The sequence below is a fragment of the Nomascus leucogenys genome, chromosome 3, assembly GCF_006542625.1.
Source record: "Nomascus leucogenys isolate Asia chromosome 3, Asia_NLE_v1, whole genome shotgun sequence".
Classification (NCBI taxonomy): domain Eukaryota; kingdom Metazoa; phylum Chordata; class Mammalia; order Primates; family Hylobatidae; genus Nomascus; species Nomascus leucogenys.
Genome location: NC_044383.1, coordinates 130229199 through 130248806, shown reverse-complemented (window position 1 = coordinate 130248806; position 19608 = coordinate 130229199). Strand labels below are relative to the sequence as shown.

Here is a 19608-nt window from a genome sequence, read left to right as displayed (position 1 = left end):
GTGTGGGTACAGCTAAGGAGGGGGAAAGCACTGTCAACCAAGTCCACACAGAGTGTATGGGCTGTTGGCAAATCCCAGCCTCTTTCTCCTGTAGATAGAGGAGAAATAGATCAGAGGAGTTGCTAATATATATTTGAATGCATGGATGTTTCCTTTTGCTTGTTTTTTACAATAAAGTTTAAGAAGGAATTCAGTTGCTTACTTGCTACATGACGTGTTTCTATTTCTCTGAATTTTCGTTTGGGGTATAAAACACAGTATCTACTTTGTTTTTAAGACTTTGTGACAATTTTGAAAATGGAAAAAAATATATGTTCTTAAATATTTCTTCTGAATAAAAAAGCAGAATAAGCAAATAAACAATAACAATAAACCTAATAGAATTAATAGCATTGTTCTTTCCCAGTCTTACCTATTAAAGAGTAATACAATAAGAAGATAAAGAATGGCATTTGTATTTTATCAGACTGACAATGGGCAGGCCTTAAAATTTTTTTTTTTTTTTTTTTTTTTTTTTTTTTTTTTTTTTTTTTTTTTACAAAAGAAGTAAAAGAGGCCAAGCATGGTGGCTCACAACTGCAATCCCAGCACTTTGGGAAATCGAGGCAGGCAGATCATGAGGTCAGGAGTTTGAGACCAGCCTGACCAACATGATGAAACCCCGTCTCTACTAAAAATAGAAAAATTAGCTGGGCATGGTGGCATGCACCTGTAATCTCAGCTACTCAGGAGGCTGAGGCAGGAGAATCACTTGAACCCAGGAGGTGGAGGTTGCAGTGAGCCAAGGTCGTGCCATTGCACTCCAGCCTGAGCGACAGAGCAAGACTCCGTCTCCAAAAAAAAAAAAAAAAAAGAAGTAAAGGAAAAATAAAATAACACACAGATTAATGCAAAGGCTTTGAGTTAGGAATCTGTAAATACCTTTAGTTGTTAGGAGAAATTTCCAAAATTTTCATCTCACTTATATTGAATTTAAGCCCAAACAATATTATGCCATAGACTATCATATAATTTTACCAAATTATAATCACAGGGCATGCACAGAGGAAAATGAAAACAACTTACCGACTTCTAGTTGTAACTGTTGTCCCTTTTGACAAGATCAGCCAAGAGAGTTGTTTACTTACTCTTTCTGTTTGTTGGTACACAGATGAAAAGAAACTGAACTAGTTCACAGGAGAGTCTGTGTTTTGTATTTTCAGCTTCCACTTTCTAAGTTTTGGTCCACTCAGCCACGCCCTCTCTTCTTGGTCTGCCCTTCTGAGTGCACAAGTTTTTCTTGCTTTCTGACTTAATTTTTTTTAAATTATTTTTTATTTTTTTGAGGTGGAGTTTCCCTCTTGTTGCCTAGGCTGGAGTGCAGTGGCACGATCTCGGCTCACTGCAACCTCCACCTCCTGGGTTCAAACAATTCTCCTGCCTCAGCCTCCAGAGTAGCTGGGATTACAGGCATACGCCACCACGCCCAGCTAATTTTTTTGTATTTTTAATAGAGATGGGGTTTCACCATGTTGGCCAGGCTAGCCTCAAACTCCAGACCTCAAATGATCTACCCACCTTGGCCTCTCAAAGTGTTGGGATTACAGGCGTGAGCCACCACGCCCAGCCCTAACTTACTTTCTGTCTAGGAACAGGTCATCCTTCTTTCTTCCTTTCTTCTTTTTCATTTTATAACTCAAACTCATTCACATCACTGGATTATTTCTTCCAAAAATATTTATTTTAAGCCTTTTCGTCTCTTAGCAAGAAGGAAAGGACCTCTCCTTACCACTCCCATACCCATAGTGCATTCTGCCAGGCCATTTTTAATGTGGCACTGACACCCTTATCAGAGAAGAGAGATGCAAGTTTTTCCAGTAAAGCTGTGGTTTCCTTTTGGAAATGAGAACTTCTTGCAAAGTCACTTCAAATATTGATAATGGCCAATGCAGGGAGCATTGCCAAAACAGGAGAAGGTACCCTTCCTGTGGAGTTGCAGCCTTAAAAAAATGGCCACGTCTTTCATCTTCCAGGCCGTTTACTTTCTCCTAGTAACTGCATGTCCTAACGTCTTGCCACTAGGTAACATTTCTTGTTTGACAGGTTTCTTCCATAAACCAGATGACAAGGGGTGGATGAAGATTATGAAAAGAAACCATGTTACCTCATCTATGCCCTTCTAAGGGTGCATGAGACCAGGGTAAACCACATTGCAGAGCCAAGGAATGAGTTAGTTAAACATTCCTACCCACAAGAGAAATTCCTCTGTCATGTAGAGTCTAAATAGTTTGTTTTTATCTGGGGGTAACATTCCTTTTATAGGCACTACCCCCCTGGAGATTCTTTGCTTGATTTGGTTCAAAATCATGTGTTTTTTTGTTTGTTTTGTTTTTTGTGGGTTATTTTTTTTCTTTTTTTTTGAGACAGAGTCTCACTCTGTTGCCCAGGCCAGGCTAGAGGGCAGTGGAACGATCTCGGCTCACTGTGACAACCTCCGCCTCCCAGGTTCAAGGGATTCTCCTGCCTCAGCCTCTCAAGTAGCTGGGATTACAGGCATGCGCCACCACACCCAGCTAATTTTTGTATTTTTAGTAGAGATGGGGTTTCACCATGTTGGCCAGGCTGGTCTCAAACACCTGCCCTCAGGTGATCCTCCTGCCTTGGCCTCCCAAAGTGCTGGGATTACAGGCGTGAGCCACCACACCTGGCCCAAATCCATGTTTTCAAAGAGTTGGGGCACCAGCTGCTGGTGGCTGCAAGGCACTTCAGGCCCAAGCAGCAGTCGACCTGCAGGGTCAGCTTCAGCAGGGAGAGAACTTGCAGTTCTAAGCAAGGGCAGTTTAGGGTCCTCCATTCTCTCCTTGGTCTTCAACGCTTGTAGGAAAAGAAGACTCTTGCTGTTACTATTCTGCACAGTCCACAGGCTGTTAGACATTTTTGTACTGAGTAAGTATTATGGACTCATAAGCACTCTGGATGTGTGTGGGGTCGGGGGGGTGGGTTCCCTGACATATTCAGAGGCACGGACTGAGGCTTCTCAGACCATTATCATACCATGGTGACTTGAGTGGCTGAGGGCGTTTTAGGACTGAAGCCCAAAGCTGCCACGCAGCCCTGTATGACTAGGAGCAGGGAGCTAAGTACTTTGCACAAATTACCCTACTGGATGCCATGTTAGATGGAAATATGTCCAGCTGAAACTCAAGCCAACACATTTTGTCCAAAATTAAAAAAAAACAACACTTTGTTTTACATGCTTGCAAGAATAAAAAGAAAATCACTTTAGATAAAATGTAGTTTTGCAACTTTCTTTGCATCCAACTTGAGTCTGTACCTTGACTAAACTATTTCTTCCAGGCTCTGCCACACAGCACCCAATCCCAGCCTCTGTTTGCTCCCAGTTCTACTGGCTTCGGTGCCCCTGACTCAAAACTTCATTCTTTCTCCACTCAACTTTTCAGACTGACTGTTCTCCTGCATGATCTGCTTCTTCCCAAGCAGTCTTTCTCCAGTCCCATGTCCCCTCCGCTCAACAAGTCCCACCCCTGTTCTCAGGACACTGAGCCTCCAACCCCATCCTGGCCTCAGCACCCCGACACAGATCCTCTGGGAGGAGAAACTAGATACTGTGCTTTATGCTGTAAAATATGCATCTTCAAAAAGGTATACAAAAAGTCACTCATAGCAGAAAACAAATTCTGAATATCTCTATTTCTGCACGTAGAACACAAATACCCAAATGCCTATAAAAGATACTATGCAAAGTGCTAAGATCCCAAAACAAGTAAGATGCTATTGGTTGTCCTTAAACATAGAAAAGCAGTTTAGTAGCAGAAGCACACATAACACCATGAAGATGGGGGCGATGCAGTCCTTAAATATGCACTTCACCGAACTCCTACACAACAGTGTAACTGAGCGGGTGGGTGCAGTGCTCTGAAATAGGCAGGGTAGTATCCCGTGTCTGTGGTCCCAGAGACTCAGGAGGCTGAGGTGAGAGGATCGCTTGAACCTGGGAATTTGAGACTGCAGTGAGCTATAATTGTGCCGCTGCACTCCAGCCTAGGCAAGACTCTCTCTCTAAAAGAGAGAGAGGGAGAAGATAAAAGAAAGAAAGAGAAAGAAGAAAGAAAGAAAAAGAAAGAAAGAAAGAAGAAAGAAAGAAAGAAAGAAGAAAGAAAGAAAAAAGAAAGAGAAAGAAAGAAAGAAGGGAAAGCAAGAAGGAAGGAAATCAAGAAGGAAGGAAAGCAAGCAATGAAAGGTGTCAGGGATGAAGCTGAAAGTAAGCAGGGCCTGGCTCCTTCAGGGCCGTGAAGAACCTCACTAAGGAGATGAGATTTTGTCCCAACAGCAATCAGCAGCCATTATAGAGTTTTAAGCAGATGAACGGCACTATTCACAGCAGCCAAAAAGTGGGAGCAACCTGTGTCCATTGACAGGTGAATGACTAAACAAAATGTGGTCTATAAATACAATGGCATATTATTGAGCTTTAAAATCTGACACATGCTACAACATGGATGAAGCTTGAGGACAAAATGCTCAGTGAACTAAGCCAGACACGACAGGACAAATACTGTATTATTCCACTTCTATGTGGTATCTAGAGTAGTCAAGCTCATAGAGATAGAAAGCAGAATGGTGGTTGCCAGGGGCTGGAGGGATGAGCAGTTTTTGTTTATTGGGTATAGAGTTCAGTTTTGAAAGATGAAAAGAATCCTGGAGACTGGTTGCACAACAATATGAGTGTACTTAGCAGTAGGGGAACTGATATAGTTTGGCTCTGTGTCCCCACCCAAATCTCATGTTGAATTATAATTCCCAATGTTGGGGAAGGGAGCTGCTGGGAGATGATTGGATCATGGGGGCAGATTTCCCCCTTGCTGTTCTTGTGACAGTGAGTGAGTTCTCATGAGATCTGATTGTTTAAAAGTGTGTGGCACTTCTCCCTTTGCTCTGTCTCTCTCTCTCTCTTTCCTGTCACCATGTGAAGATGTGCTTGCTTCCACTTCACCTTCTGCCATGATTGTAAGTTTCTTGAGGCCTCCCTGGCCATGACTTCTGTACAGCCTGTGGAACTGTGAGTCAATTAAACCTTTTCTCTTTATAAACTACCCTGTCTCAGATAGTTTTTTATAGCAATGTGAGAACCAACCAATACAGGAACTGTATACTTAAGAATGGTTAGGATGGTAAGTTTAAGTCATGTATATAATACTGCAATTAAAAACAATAACATAATGACAACAACAACAAAAAGGCACTGTGACTGTACTATAGCATTGTACAGAGATTAGACTGGAGAGGATAAGACTAGAGGCCAGAGGCCAATTAAAAGCTGCTGAAGTAATGGAAGCAAGAGAGGATAATTGTCTGACCCGGGCAGGTGGCAGTTGATTGATCCTGCCATTTGCAAATTAAGATAGACAGAAGGAGCAGAGGATGGGGATGATGGTAGATTCTGTGTGTGTGTATATATATATATATATATGTGTGTGTATATATATATATATGTGTGTATGTATATATATGTGTGTGTATATATATGTATATATATGTGTGTATATATGTATATATATGTGTATATGTATATGTATATGTATACATATATATATATATATATATATATATACTCTGTTATTTTTACCCTCTTTCAAACATTATAGGATGCTGAGATACAGAAGGGTGGATACGTCTAAAGAGTTGGCTATAGGACCATGAAAATGTAGAAATATACGTTAAGAAAAATAGAAGAGGTCCAAGAAGTATCTATGGATGCTGCAAATAGAATATAACATATAACTTAAAAAGAAACATCAGGAATAAAAAAATATAGTGTTGGGGACTTGTCTCTCAATCCTCATTTTGCAGGACATCACTGGTTTTGTTGTTGTTTGCTTGTTTTTTGAGACAGGGTCTCACTCTGTTGCCCAGGCTAGAGTGCAGTGGTGCAATCTCAGCTCACTGCAACCTCTGCCTCCTTGGTTCAAGTGATCCTCGTTCCTCAGCCTCCAGGGTAGCTGGGATTACAGGCATGCACCACCATGCCCAGCTAATTTTTGTATAATTAGTAGAGAAGGGGTTTTGCCATGTTGGCCAGGCTGGTCTTGAACTCTTGGCCTCAAGTGATCTGCCCACCTTGGCCTCCCAAAGTGCTGGGAGTATAGGTGGGAGCCACCCTGCCCGGCCAGGTATCACTGGTTTTAAAGCATCCTTTGTAGTCTCACTCAGAACATCAGTTCAGAAAATCTTTATTATCAATAGATACATGACTTTACAAAAGCTTCTAGTATATAAAGACATCTTGCCCATTCTTAATAACATGTATTGATAATAAAGACACTCATCATTTATATGATGAAGTTACATTCTAGATCCTATTCATTTTCCATTTCTAATAGCCCCATTTTATTAATTGCAATGATTTTCAACTCTGCTATCAAAAGTAAGTCAGCTGTTGCTCTGCTTACAATTGGATGTTTCAAACTATCATCTTGATTACAAATAAATGAGTTGCATGCTGCAGTTGGAGATACTTTGCATATTTCAAAGAAAGGAGTAGAAATATGTCTGATGGTAAAATATAGAATGATAGAATTTATACATACAAATCAAGACTATAGTTACCCTATTTTATTATTTTTAAGCTGTACACAATCTTCAGTAGTTTCCTGTCAAGTTAGGAACTTTATATGTTAGAACCTGAACATATTTGCATATGACATTTAACTATAAAGCATTAGGACTGTTTTTAAATAAATGTAAAGGCATTGATATAAAAAGAGCACTGTTCTCTTTCTAAGTTGTTACCTTAAAAGGCCATAAAATTACTTCTGTGATGTCACAGTTCAAATATTTTTGAATGACATTTTAAAAATTCTGACTCATATTATCCTGGATACCAATGCATCCTAGAAGAGCACCTTTCCTAGTTACGACATTTCTGGAGTTGTCACCACCTATAAGCTGTGGCCTGGTTGTAGTTGTAAAATTTGGTATTTGGCTAGTAGAAAGTAGTCACTGTATATGTTAAAATAGCGATAAAAGATTCTTATCTTCAGCCCCTGAAGGATCTATTGCTCTTTGTGATTTGTTCTTTCATTTTCTACCCTAAAAGATGTTAGTGTATGAAACTTGCAGAATTGCCACAAGGTCTTCTTGGCCAAAGTCACCTTTCAGAGTTGCCCAGCAAGCATCACGAGATTGGTAAAGGCAGCTCTACAGCATCTCTTGGTGGCACTAGAACACGCTTTCTTAAGGAAAAAGCCAGCATTTCACCCACTACCTGGCTTGGCAGTCAGAGCCAGGAAGGGCTTTGGTGAATAGGCCAGGACGTGCGGTGGGCCAAATGATCCCTTCCCTTAGGTCTGTGACCCAGCCTCTACAACTTCCTACAACTCCTTCCAGGACTTTCTGACTCACAGCTTGGGAAGAATTAGGAAAGAACACCTGCCAAGCTGAGCAGAACAGCTACTTCCTGCTTATGTGTTTTTGGTGGAATATCTCATTTCTTCTTCAGGTCATGTTTGGATATATACACGGATAGAAATGCCATAGTGAAAACATCTTTATCACTGTCAAAGAAAAAAAGCCCTAATATTCACAGAAGATGGGGTCTTGGTTTCTTTATTCCACTTTATTATTTATTAAGACTGTTAACAAAAAATAGGCTTTATTTTTCCTCTGACCTTAAAAACTATAAATTTACTTGGGTCACTAACAGTGCTCTCAGTCTAGGAGAAAATTACATAATAACAACAATAATGAACAAAGCACTTAGCATGTGCCAGGCACTGTTCTAGGTGCTTTTACATATTCAGTCATTACTTTTCACTAAGTACTATTCATTACTTTTCATTAAGTACTATTATCTCCATTTTACAGTTGAGGACACTGAAGCGCAGAGAAACTAAGGTTCAGTCAGACAGCTAGTATGTGGCAGAGTCAAGATTTAAATCTAAGAAACAGGGTCTGGAATCTGTACTCCTAACCATTATGCCACACTGAGATGGTTCCCAAACAGCAGGAAGAAGTGTTCTTTCTCCATAGGCAACAATTCACTCATTCTTTTGGTGCAGTGATGGACAGTCTGCACCGAACTCTCCAACATAAAACGTGGGGAATTAAAACGTATACAGAGCCTTAAAACTCACTTACTTTTATAATGGTTCTAAGGAAAGAAAATGCTTTATGGGTTCCAACACGTCAAATTTATGAACTCTTCATTTTTTTGTGGAAACTGGCCGGCAGTCTCTATTTACAATATCTCTCCTCTATTATAAAAAACATTGCAATGGAGCTATGTGAACATTTTTTCCCCTTTTCCTTAGAGAAAGGGAATTAAGTCAAAGGTGATACATATCCCTGGAGTTCGCTGAAAAAGAAATCGGGAGAAATCTGAGAATAGCCTTGTGGAACTTGGTTTCCACAATTCTCAAATTTAACCATGAAATTAAAATTAGATACAGGGGATAGATTTTCCTGGCCATAAGCAAGTCAGGCAGTGAGCTCCAAAGAATTCATATACTCCTCCTTCTAATTCTTTTAAAATTCCACCTTCTAAAGGACCTGAGAAATACGATCACTACTATACTCACTCATGTATTAAATAATGATTAGGAAGAGCTAAGAGTTGACACAGAGGAAGGCCGGGAAACACAGTAAATGTGGGTAAGGGCATTAAAAAGTTTGCAGACTACACCATATCTCTAAAGCCTGATGATTTTGCTAAATATTGTAACTCAGGAGAGAAAGCAAGACACCCGCATGGGAATTCTTTTGAGTTTTTCATTCTTTTCCCCCTCCACTCAGTTCCATCCAGATGTGGCAGCCTCAGTAGCTAGTAGAAAAAAATTTTGGCCAGGGGCAGTGGCTCAGGCCTGTAATCTCAGCACTTTGGGAGGCCAAGGTGGGCGGATTGCTCAAGCTCACAGGTTTGAGACCAGCCTGGGCCACATGGCAAACCCTGTCTCTACAGAAAATACAAAAACTAGCCGGACATGGTGGCACATATCTGTAGTCTCAGCTATTTGTAGGCTGAGGTGGCAGGATCACTTGAGCCTGGGAGTTTAAGTCTGCAGTAAGCCATGATTATGCCACTGCACTTCAGCCCGGGTGACAAAGGGAGACCCTGTCTCAAAAGGGAAAAAACAACAAGGCTAGGCATGGTGGCTCACGCCTGTAATCCCAGCATTTGGGAGGCTGAGGCAGGTGGATCATGAGGTCAGGAGATCAAGACCATCCTGGCTAACACGGTGAAACACCGTCTCTACTAAAAACACAAAAAATTAGCCGGGCATGGTGACATGTGCCCATAGTCCCAACTACTCAGGAGGCTGAGTCAGGAGAATCGCTTGAACCTGGGAGACAGAGGTTGCAATGAGCCGAGATCCTGCCACTGCACTCCAGCCTAGGCAACAGAGTGAGACTCTATCTCGAAAAAAAAAAAAAAGGAAAAAGAAAAATTTTAACAATCGAGAAAGTAAACTAAATGGTCAAGACAGAAGTGTATACAAATATGTGTATAATGTAATGTTTATTAACCTCGCTTGAAAAACAGAATTCTTTTACTTTGAATTTCTCCATTTCAATGCATGGAAAAAAATGGTCCACAGTAAAACAAAAACAATATTTCCAAGAATGTTAGTTGTCTCTAGCTCTGTATACATTTTCTACCGCCATACGTCTACCGCCATAACCAATACAGAGTTGTTTAACATGAAGTTTGACCCAAACTGGACTAGGAAGGGGCAAACTGGAGTGAAACGAACTCAAAACAAGCAAACCAACACCAAGAGCCAGAAAAGTGTTCTTCTTGAAATTTATATACCATACTTACATAAAAGTTAAACCAATTGATCATTATGTACATACATTAGTGAATATTAGTATTTTACATTTACATATATATGTGCATTATGTAATCAAGTAAAAAGATAAATGTTAAATAATCTTTATCAGTGAAAAATACATAAAACATGACTGATACTTCAATTTGAGTGCTTGTTCGATATTCAGTGCTTAAAAATATTTAGAAAAATAATCCCAAAATATAACCTGGAGAAAGGTATTTAAAAAGTGAAAGAGATAAGAAAATAGTAAGTGTTTGGTGTGATTTTAATAAGTAGGGGAAATGAGCAGAAATAAGATCCATATTTGGGGAGGAATTGCATAGCGTAGACCGGATGAAGAATCGGAAAGGAAAAACGTGGTTTTTCCCAAGGCCAATTTCGCTCAAAATGGAACAGAACCAGGGAATTTTCAGGACAAAGTAAATGAACTGAAGTTTCCATCATGAGTTCATTCTATTAGCAGATGCTCAGTTGACTTCCTCCTTGAGTCTTTGTTAGGAGGCAGGCCTCAGACATTCACCCTACAGTCAGATACGTCAGTTCCTTACTTGGCTTCTGTCAAGTGGGTAAGAGTGCAAGATGTCATATAATGACATTGCACAACTTTGTAGGAATCTATCTTTACTGAACAATCATCGGATGGTATCAACTAACCATCTTTCCAAGCACGGGCTGGTTTGCAATTCTTTTTTTTTTTGAGACGGAGTCTCGCTCTGTCACCCAGGCTGGAGTGCGGTGGCGCAATCTCGGCTCACTGCAAGCTCCGCCTCCCGGGTTCACGCCATTCTCCTGCCTCAGCCTCTCCGAGTGGCTGGGACTACAGGCGCCCGCCACCACGCCCGGCTAATTTTTTGTATTTTTAGTAGAGACGGGGTTTCACCGTGGTCTCGATCTCCTGACCTTTGCAATTCTTGAACCTGGCGTTTCTTCTCTAAAGACTGAGTTCCGGAAAGAGTTGGGGCAACTCCCTGCAGGGCAGAGCTCCCGGCTTTGGCGCGTCCTTCCCAGCGCGCTCCATGGTCTGGGACGGGCGGTGGCGGCCCGGGCCGGCCTGCTACTTGAGGCAGGGACAGCAGAAGCAGCAGAGGGTCCGGCAGGGGTTCTTCTTCTCGTACTGCACGGCCTTCCGCACGTGCGCCTTGGCCTGGCCGGTGTAGTCGACCGTCTTTTGTACGTTGAGCTCGATGACGTTCAGGGTGTCGGCCTGCTTCTCCACCAGCACCGCCATCTGCAAGAAGAGCTCGTGCACGTCGCGGATGCGGCTCTCCAGGCGCAGCAGCTCGCGGTGGCGGCTCTCGATCTCGTTGAGGGCGGCCCGCGCGCCCTTCACGTCGGCCAGCAAGTTCTCGGAGAACACGTCCCACTTACCCTGCTCGAACATGTCCTCGATCTGGTCGCCCGAGACTTCCTTGCCCATGATCTCCAGCTGGCGCTGGATGCGGATCTTGCAGTTGTCGCGCTGCTTCATCTCGGCCTGGTTGTAGTCGTGCATGGCGTGCTGGAAGGTGAGGGTGAGCGCGTTGTACTGCGCCCGCGAGATGCGAGCCACCGCCGAGTGCGGGCCGTGCTGGGCCTCAGCCGCCTCGCTCAGCTCCTTCATGGCGCGCAGCTTGCAGTGGATGACCTCGCCCCGGGCCTTGATGGCCTTGGCGATGGAGTTGGTGTCGCGCTTGATGCTGCTGAGGCGCCGCATGGACGTGAGGAAGCGGGCGTTCTGCTTTCCCAGCCGCTTCACGTCGGCCACCAGCAGCTGGTTTTCATCCTGAATGTCCTGGATGTCTCGGTACAGAGACTCCAGGATGTGGTCCGTCTCGAACACGATGTCCTCGTGGAGCGAGTCAAACTCATCGTCCCCGTCTGGGAACTGCTGCTCATATTGCTTGGACAAGTCCAGAAGTTCTGCTAGCCGGTCTTTCATTTTGCCTGCAAGTAAGGATAATGAAGTTAAATTTCTCTATTGAGAGTCAAATATTTACCTTCAAGGGATTGAAACTTAAACATTTTACTCAGCAGTCCCAATTTTGTATTCCTCGGTGTGGGCAATAAGTGCATTAAAGGAGCTAAGTGTTCTGACATTTTGCTTATAAGGAAAGAAATAAGATGACTGAACAACATGAAACAGTTGTATTTTAAGGCCTATAGGCACCTGCAGTTCAATATCATAGCTGTCCAGAACTCAATCAGCAATTTAAAATTTTATTTTTTTATTTTATATATATATATTTTTATTATACTTTAAATTCTAGGGTACATGTGCACAACGTGCAGGTTTGTTACATATGTATACATGTGCCATGTTGGTGTGCTGCACCCATTAACTGGTCATTTACATTAGGTATAACTCCTAATGCTGTCCCTCCCCTCTCCCCCCTCCCCCCACCCCACAACAGGCCCTGGTGTGTGAAAATTTTAGATTGCATTGGGAAACCATCTCTTTTTATTGCTTTATGTTTTCCAATCATCGCAAATTAAAACAGACACAGAAAAAAAAAAGAAAAAAGAAGAAGAAAGACTTGCAAACTTAAGTATTTTTAATTGAGGACAATCTACAAGGCTTTGGGGCCAACATCTAAATGTTGCCTATTTTGTGTCTATTTCAGCACTGGGAAGTATCCCCTCCTGTACATACTAACAACTCTTAAAATAGTTACCATGCAAATCATGATTTAAATTTTTTTCTCTTGAAGATGTTGTAAAAGTAAAACATGCTTGAAGTAAAATGACAACAAAATACAGAAATCTAAGTGTAAAATTTAGAAGTTGAGGCTTCCTTACTCCTCAATATCATTCCCTAATGATAAGCATCGTAAATAACACTGCTTTTAAAAATGCTTTTATATGGAAAATTCCAATCATACGTGGCCTAGTAGCAATAACACACTCCCATTCATTCATCATGTAGCAGCAATGTTTGCCCACTTTTAACAGCTTTTTGAAACAAGTTGGCAGCTCAAACAGAATGTTCATGATTTCACAAGGATGGTTCTGATAATTCCTCTGCTTAGTAAGGCAAAGTAATAGTCTCTATGTCCATATTGCTTTTCAGTAAAGTGAAAAACTTTCATTTTTAGTAGCATGTATATATGCTAATATAGGGAACATCTTGCGTTTATACACGAGACTTCATGATGAGAAAGATTCTTTTTCTACTACACAATTTGCAGCAAAGAGGGGAAAAGTATTAACACTTAATGGTTACACAATCTATCAGGGTTCTTGGTCTCAGATTAAAAGCTTCTTTCAAGTTGAAGTAATTAATTTTATATCACCACTAATGGAATTCTGACAAGTTGGATTTGGTGGTAAACGGAAAATGGTGAAATACTAACCATGTCGTTTCATCTACCGTGATCATTATTTACATAAATTATGCAGAAGTTTTATTCTATGATGGTGATTTTTAATATAACAATGTAAGCTGCTTAAAGTGCCATTTCTGATATCTGGTGGCTATAATCAATACCAGACCTTCTCAATGATGGGGAAGGTGATTCTCCTAGCAGTATGGTTGACAGGCAGAAAAAAGATCCACCCTGGACCAAAACTATGCCTTCACCTGGTCTGAATTTCTTGATATTCAACTGTTTCCTCACTTTGAACAAAATTGAAACACAAACCACCAACTGGGGAGAAATTATAATATGTGACAGACAAGAGGTTAAGATACTTAATATATATATTTCTAAGCTACCAAAAAATCTACTTACCCAAAGACAGTGAACAGGCAATTCAGAGAAGATGTAAATGACAGAGAACATAAACGTATGTTATATATGCCTGATATTTTCTAGGCATCTTTCATGTGATACCCTCTTTAGTCTTCATACAGATTCTATGAGTAGGTACTGCTATTATCAGAGTTGTGTGGGCATAGGGAGATCAAGAAATTTACTCAAGGTCACCAGTAAGTGAACACTCAGGTGTCAGAATAGCACCACTTAACCACTGCACTAAATAATCTTTAGCAAAAGTATAAAAATATAGTCACAAAAGACTTCTGTATTAAACAAGGAAATGCAAATTAAACTGCTGAGAATTTTCTTGCCCATAAAGTTAGCAGGAATTTTTAAAAAACAATAAGTTTTCAAATGGGTAAGGATTCTGGGAACTCTCAAAACATACTGGTAATTCCATCTCATGCCAGTCAGAATGGTGACTATTAAAATGTCAAGAAACAACAGATGCTGGTGGAGGTTGTGGAGAAATAGGAATGCTTTTACACTGTTGGTGGGAACGTAAATTAGTTCAACCATTGTGGAAGACAGTGTGGCAATTCCTCAAAGATTTAGAACTGGAAATACCATTTGAGCCAGAAATCCCATCACTGGGTATATACCCAAAGGAATATAAATCACTCTATTATAAAGACACATGCATGTGAATGTTCACTGCAGCCCTATTCACAATAGCAAAGACACGGAACCAACCCAAATGCCCATCAATGTTAGACTGTACTATACAGCCATAAAGAGGAATGAGATCATGTTCTTTGCAGGGACATGGATGAAGCTGGAAGCCATTATCCTCAGCAAACTAATGCAGGAACAGAAAACCAAACACTGCATGTTCTCACTTATAAGTGGGAGCTGAACAATGAGAACACCTGGACACAGGGAGGGGAATAACGCACAGTGGGGCCTGTCGGGGAAGGGCGGGGGAGGGGAGAGCATCAGGGAAAAGAGCTGATGCATGCTGAGCTTAATACCTAGGTGATGGGATGATCTGTGCAGCAAACCACCATGGCACATGTTTACCTATGTAACAAACCTGCACATCTCGCACGTGTACCCCAGAACTTAAAAACATAAAATAAAATAATAAAATCAATATTATTGTTCAGGGTCCTGAGACCTCTCTCAGCTTCTGCTGAACTAAGCAATTACATTAAATTTTTTTTCTAGATTAAAAAAAAGTCTAATTTAAAACTCCTGTGGTGTCTTTGTTTTTGCAACTTAATGATTTTGCAAATAAAGTCTATTCATTATTTAAAAAAATTGGTAATTGATAGAATCTTTTGGAAGACAGTTTAGTAATATGTATCAAAAGCTTTTCAAGTGTACATTTGTTTTGACATATGTGCATTTATTCTAAAGATATAATGCAAAAGTGTATGAAACTCATTGCTCTAAGTATTTTCATCACCACCTTGTTTTTACAGAAATTCAGAAATAAGTTAAATGCACAATAATGAGGTCCTGGCTTCTACATAAGTCACAGAGTTTAGAAAGCTATCTAATGGCATGAAAAGCATATATACTCTGTTAGGCATAAAAAGTAGTTATGGAGAAAGAGAATGTGCAGCATTCTGAAACAGAAACTTGAATAATACACATCAAAATGTTAATTATAGTTTTCTTTGAATTGTGGAATTATACATGGTTTAAATTGCTTCCTTTCGCTTTTCTGTATTTTCCAAAATTTTTACAATGTCCACACACATTTCATAATTTAAAAACCCCCACAAAACAATAAATACTATTTGTTTAAAGGACTAACTCCTTAGCAACTTTTAAAAGTCTATGCATTGCAATCAAGTTAACATTTTATGCTACCTGGGGAAAGCACATTAGCTAGTTTGCATAGAGTTGAGCTGTACCCGTCTGCTTAAGTTAGTACCCAATATAGTCTACCATGCAACAGGTGGATGAGATGGAATGGATGCATTTTGATGAACAAGGCAAGAATAGGTGAGAGATGCCTGCCTTCCTTACATGTTGGCCAAGCCTTACAAGGCACTTCAATGGAAGCAAATGGGTAGTTAAGGGACTGTGCCATGCCCTGGGACACTAGGGATCATTTGTATGTATCCTGCTCATTCTAGACAGGTCCTGTGCTCTATATTGCTCTCCTAGAGCCATTAAAAAGCTATTGGGGGAAATCATCTCATCACAATATGAAGAGTCAAGTACAATTCAACCATACAGAAAATGGTTTTGGGGGATGTCCAGGGACAGTCATTCCTTCTCAAGATTGAACAACCATAAAGTCATAGATAACAAATTATAAATCAGGCAAGGGCCCAAGCTCATGTGAAGGTGCAAGTCCATAATGTGCTAATAAGAGAAAAAGAAAGGGTACAGGAGACATAAAGATTCTCTATTGACGTGTGGTAAAGAAGGAGGGAAAGGGGCCTTCACCTTGCCTTCCTGCCCACCTTTCTTGGCTCAGCCAGCCTCAGATGAGTTGTCTCCACTGACATAGAAGGTCCCCTGGTCACCAGGGAGCAAACATTAGGGAAACTACAACAGAAAGTCAACGAGGAGACTGCTATTCCTAATAATGTCTCCAAAAAGGTGAAAAGTGTATACACTGCTGAGGTTATACAAAAATATAGCAGTGGGCACAAATAGAGCATCAAAATAACCTATATATCCCATAGCTTGATTCTGTACTATGAGTTCCCAGAAAGAGAACTATGGCAAATGAGAAAGAAACATCAGACAATTCCACTGACCTTGCTGTCTTATTACAATAAAAGATAATGTAATAAACTTTGGTAAATTGCATTCATCAAGTTGCTAAAAATAAGTCCTGCTTCAATTTGCATGGCGGTGAAGAATTCAAAAGAAAATTGACAACCAACTACCAAAAATCTGCTTCTGCTTTCTAATTTTCTTTTCAGGCATGCATATAATCTGTACTGAAAACTAGATCCGATAAGGAAGGAAAGGGGAATTGCTTAAGCCTTTTTTCACTGGGCAATAAAGTTTTGTGTAAGAGAAAACAAAGGAACAAAGAAATGATGGTAGCTCAGCGGTCCTCAGTCTGCAGGAGGTGACAGAATCATCTGGAGAGCTTCAAAGATTACAGATGCCTGGGCACCTCGAGTTTCTGACTCGGTAGCCTAGGATGACCTCCAGGTGATTATAATGCGAACTCAAATTTGTGACCCATTCCATAGATACCTATCATGTCAGCTTTTTTTTTTTTTTGAGGTGGTCTTGCCCTGTTGCCCAGGCTGGAGTGCAGTGGTACTATCTCGGCTCACTGCAACCTCCGCCTCCCGGGTTCAAGTGATTCTGCTGCCTCAGCCTCCCGTGTAGCTTGAATTACAGGCATGCACCACCACGCCCAGCTAAGTTTTGTGTTTTTAGTAGAGACGGGGTTTCACCATGTTGGCCAAGCTGGTCTCAAACTCTTGATCTCAGGTGATCCACCTGCCTTGGCCTCCCAAAGTTCTGGGATTACAGGCATGAGCCACTGTACCTGGCCCATGTCAGCTTTTTATTCATAATTATCATGCAATTCTGGAGAACTTATAATAATTCCTAGCTTGGGGGCAGTCTCGATGAGCAAAAAACTGATAGGGAAGGAAAAGGGGTAGCTATTGGCCTCTCTCCCCGACTGGAAAGATGGTGGATTTCATAAGCACTGCCTTCTGGCTCCCTGGTATGGAGGCTAAATAAGAAAGTCAGCTGAAAACTCACTTTCATAAAAATAATCTTTGAAGGTCAAAAGGAAAAGGAATCAAGAATCTTTGAAATAGTTTATTCTGATCCCTTCATTTTATGATGGAAAATTATAATTGTTGCAGGCATGGGAGTATGAATAAAATTGAAGACTGAGCTTACTATGATGAGGCACCCTCAGGTACATGAATAAATACTCTGATAGCATTCACAGGGAACAAGGAAGGATGGTGATATTCTATTAGTTAAATATTCTAGCCATTGAGACCTGGATCTTGCTTTGAAGAGCCTACTATATTTGGCACACAGAATTTTAAAATTTTCTGTCATATCAGGAAGGAACAATTCAGAAAGCTGGTTTCCACCTACCTCAGAAGACCAAAGAGTGGAGGTGACAACCACATTGTATTAGTCCATTTTCACACTGCTGATAAAGACATACCCAAGACTGGGAAGAAAAGAGGTTTAATTGGACTTATAGTTCCACATGGCTGGGGAGGCCCCAGAGTCATGGTGGGAGGTGAAAGGCACTTCTTACATTGTGGTGGCAAGAGAAAATGAAGAAGGAGCAAAAGCAGAAACCCTTGATAAACCCATCAGATCTCATGAGACTTATTCACTATTATGAGAATAGCACAGAGAAGACCAACCCCCAGGATTCAATTACCTTCCCCTGGGTCCCTCCCACAACACATGGGAATTCTGGGAGATACAATTCAAGTTGAGATTTGGTGGGGACACAGCCAAACCATATCACACATAAATAACCAAGACACTGGATGCTACAAAGAACAATTGTGAAAGTCATTGTTCCCAACATGCCTCTAAGGGAATCATTTATAAATGACATATATAGTATCTCTCTGATCATAAAGGAGAAGCTTTATTAGGCAGCCCCAAAAGACTAATATATGCATTAAGCAAATTTTGCCAAAACCAGGAAACAAAACCTTTTCCTGTTTCACAGCAAGATGTTAAAGTATTTTTACAGGTAGTGAGAAATTTTCAGACATGGGAATATGCAATACAGAGCAGCTCAAGGCACACAGCAAACCTTGTGAAGCTTATTATGGAGATCAGCTTGTAGATACACACACACAGAGAGAGAGAGAAAGAGAAAGAGAAAGAGAAAGAAAGAGAGAGTATTTGCAAATGGAATTCAGCTATTTCAGAAGCAAAACAGACCCTGTCCCCAAGATATACACCCCATACAGGCCTTATGCACAGTACTCAAGTTCTGATTTTCAGATTCTATGACATACCTCCTATGTCCTAATTTTATACCAATTGTAAACGTATGATTAAAGTGATTATTACAAATCAGAATGTCCACTGTTGGTCTATAGGGTGCCTTAATGAGGCTTTGTGTTGGGCTTATATAGTATCTTTGTGAAAGCTAGGAAAGGGCCCTTTCTCTGGATGGATACAGCCCTGCCCAAGGACACACAGCCTGGTGAGCTGAGCATGGTTGGATTGCCAGTCTTTCTTATCTGTGGTGAGATCACAACTTGCACAGCCCCATGGGGTCACCCTGTGTATGCCTTTCTCAACCACCTCATCCAGTCCCTCCTGCCCACACATCTCTGCCACCAGAGGCACCTAGAAATTCCACAGGTAGAGTGTCATTGTAATTTAGCAGTTCCTTTCTAGCATACCCCATAGTAACACAGCCCTTAAAGAACAACAAATGGACTTTCCCCAACAGGTTCATAAACAATAATTTCAGTCAACTGAGTAAAACCGGTGCTCTGTTTCTTGATTTTTAAAGTGACACATCTAAGAGGGTGATATGGTTTGGCTCTATGTCCCCACCCAAATCTCATCTTGAATGGTACTCCCATAATTCCCACGTGTTGTGCGAGGGATCTGGTGGGAGATAATTGAATCATGGGGGCAGTTTCCCCCATACTGTTCTGGTGGTAGTGAATAAGCGTCATGAGATCTGATGATTTTATTAGAGGTTTCTGCTTTTGCATCCCCTTCATTCTCTCTTTGTCTGCCGCCATCCACATAAGATGTGACTGGCCCCTCCTTGCATTCACCACGCCTCACCATTGCCTCGCCATGATTGTGAGGTCTCCCCAGCCGCGTGGAACTGTAAGTCCATTAAACCTCTTTCTTTTGTAAATTGCCCAGTCTCGGGTATGTCTTTATCAGCAGCATGAAAACAGACTACTACAGAGGGAAACACTATTCTTTGAACATCTAAACATTACAGGTTAAAAGTAAAAAGCTCCTAATGAATAGTTCTAATTTTCTTGCTGCTCCAAAGTTAATGTAAAAAAAAAAAAAAAGCTTGTACCGTATCTTAAAGTGCATTGGGCAAGAACGCATTTAATATTGTCTTAGGGCTCATTCAAAGCAAAATT

The 19608-nt window shown here is 41.0% G+C and overlaps 1 protein-coding gene across 1 annotated transcript in view; it reads right to left on the bottom strand.

Annotated features, from left to right (window-relative positions):
* Nucleotides 1-10737: 10737 nt before the first annotated feature.
* STX11 (syntaxin 11) overlaps nt 10738-19608 on the bottom strand; it is a 35717-nt gene continuing 26846 nt past the window's right edge. The window contains exon 2 of the mRNA XM_004087661.2: nt 10738-11753. Within this exon, the coding sequence (XP_004087709.1) occupies nt 10885-11748 (864 nt within the window). The 5' untranslated portion in view covers nt 11749-11753 and the 3' untranslated portion in view covers nt 10738-10884. The remainder of the gene's footprint in view (nt 11754-19608) is intronic.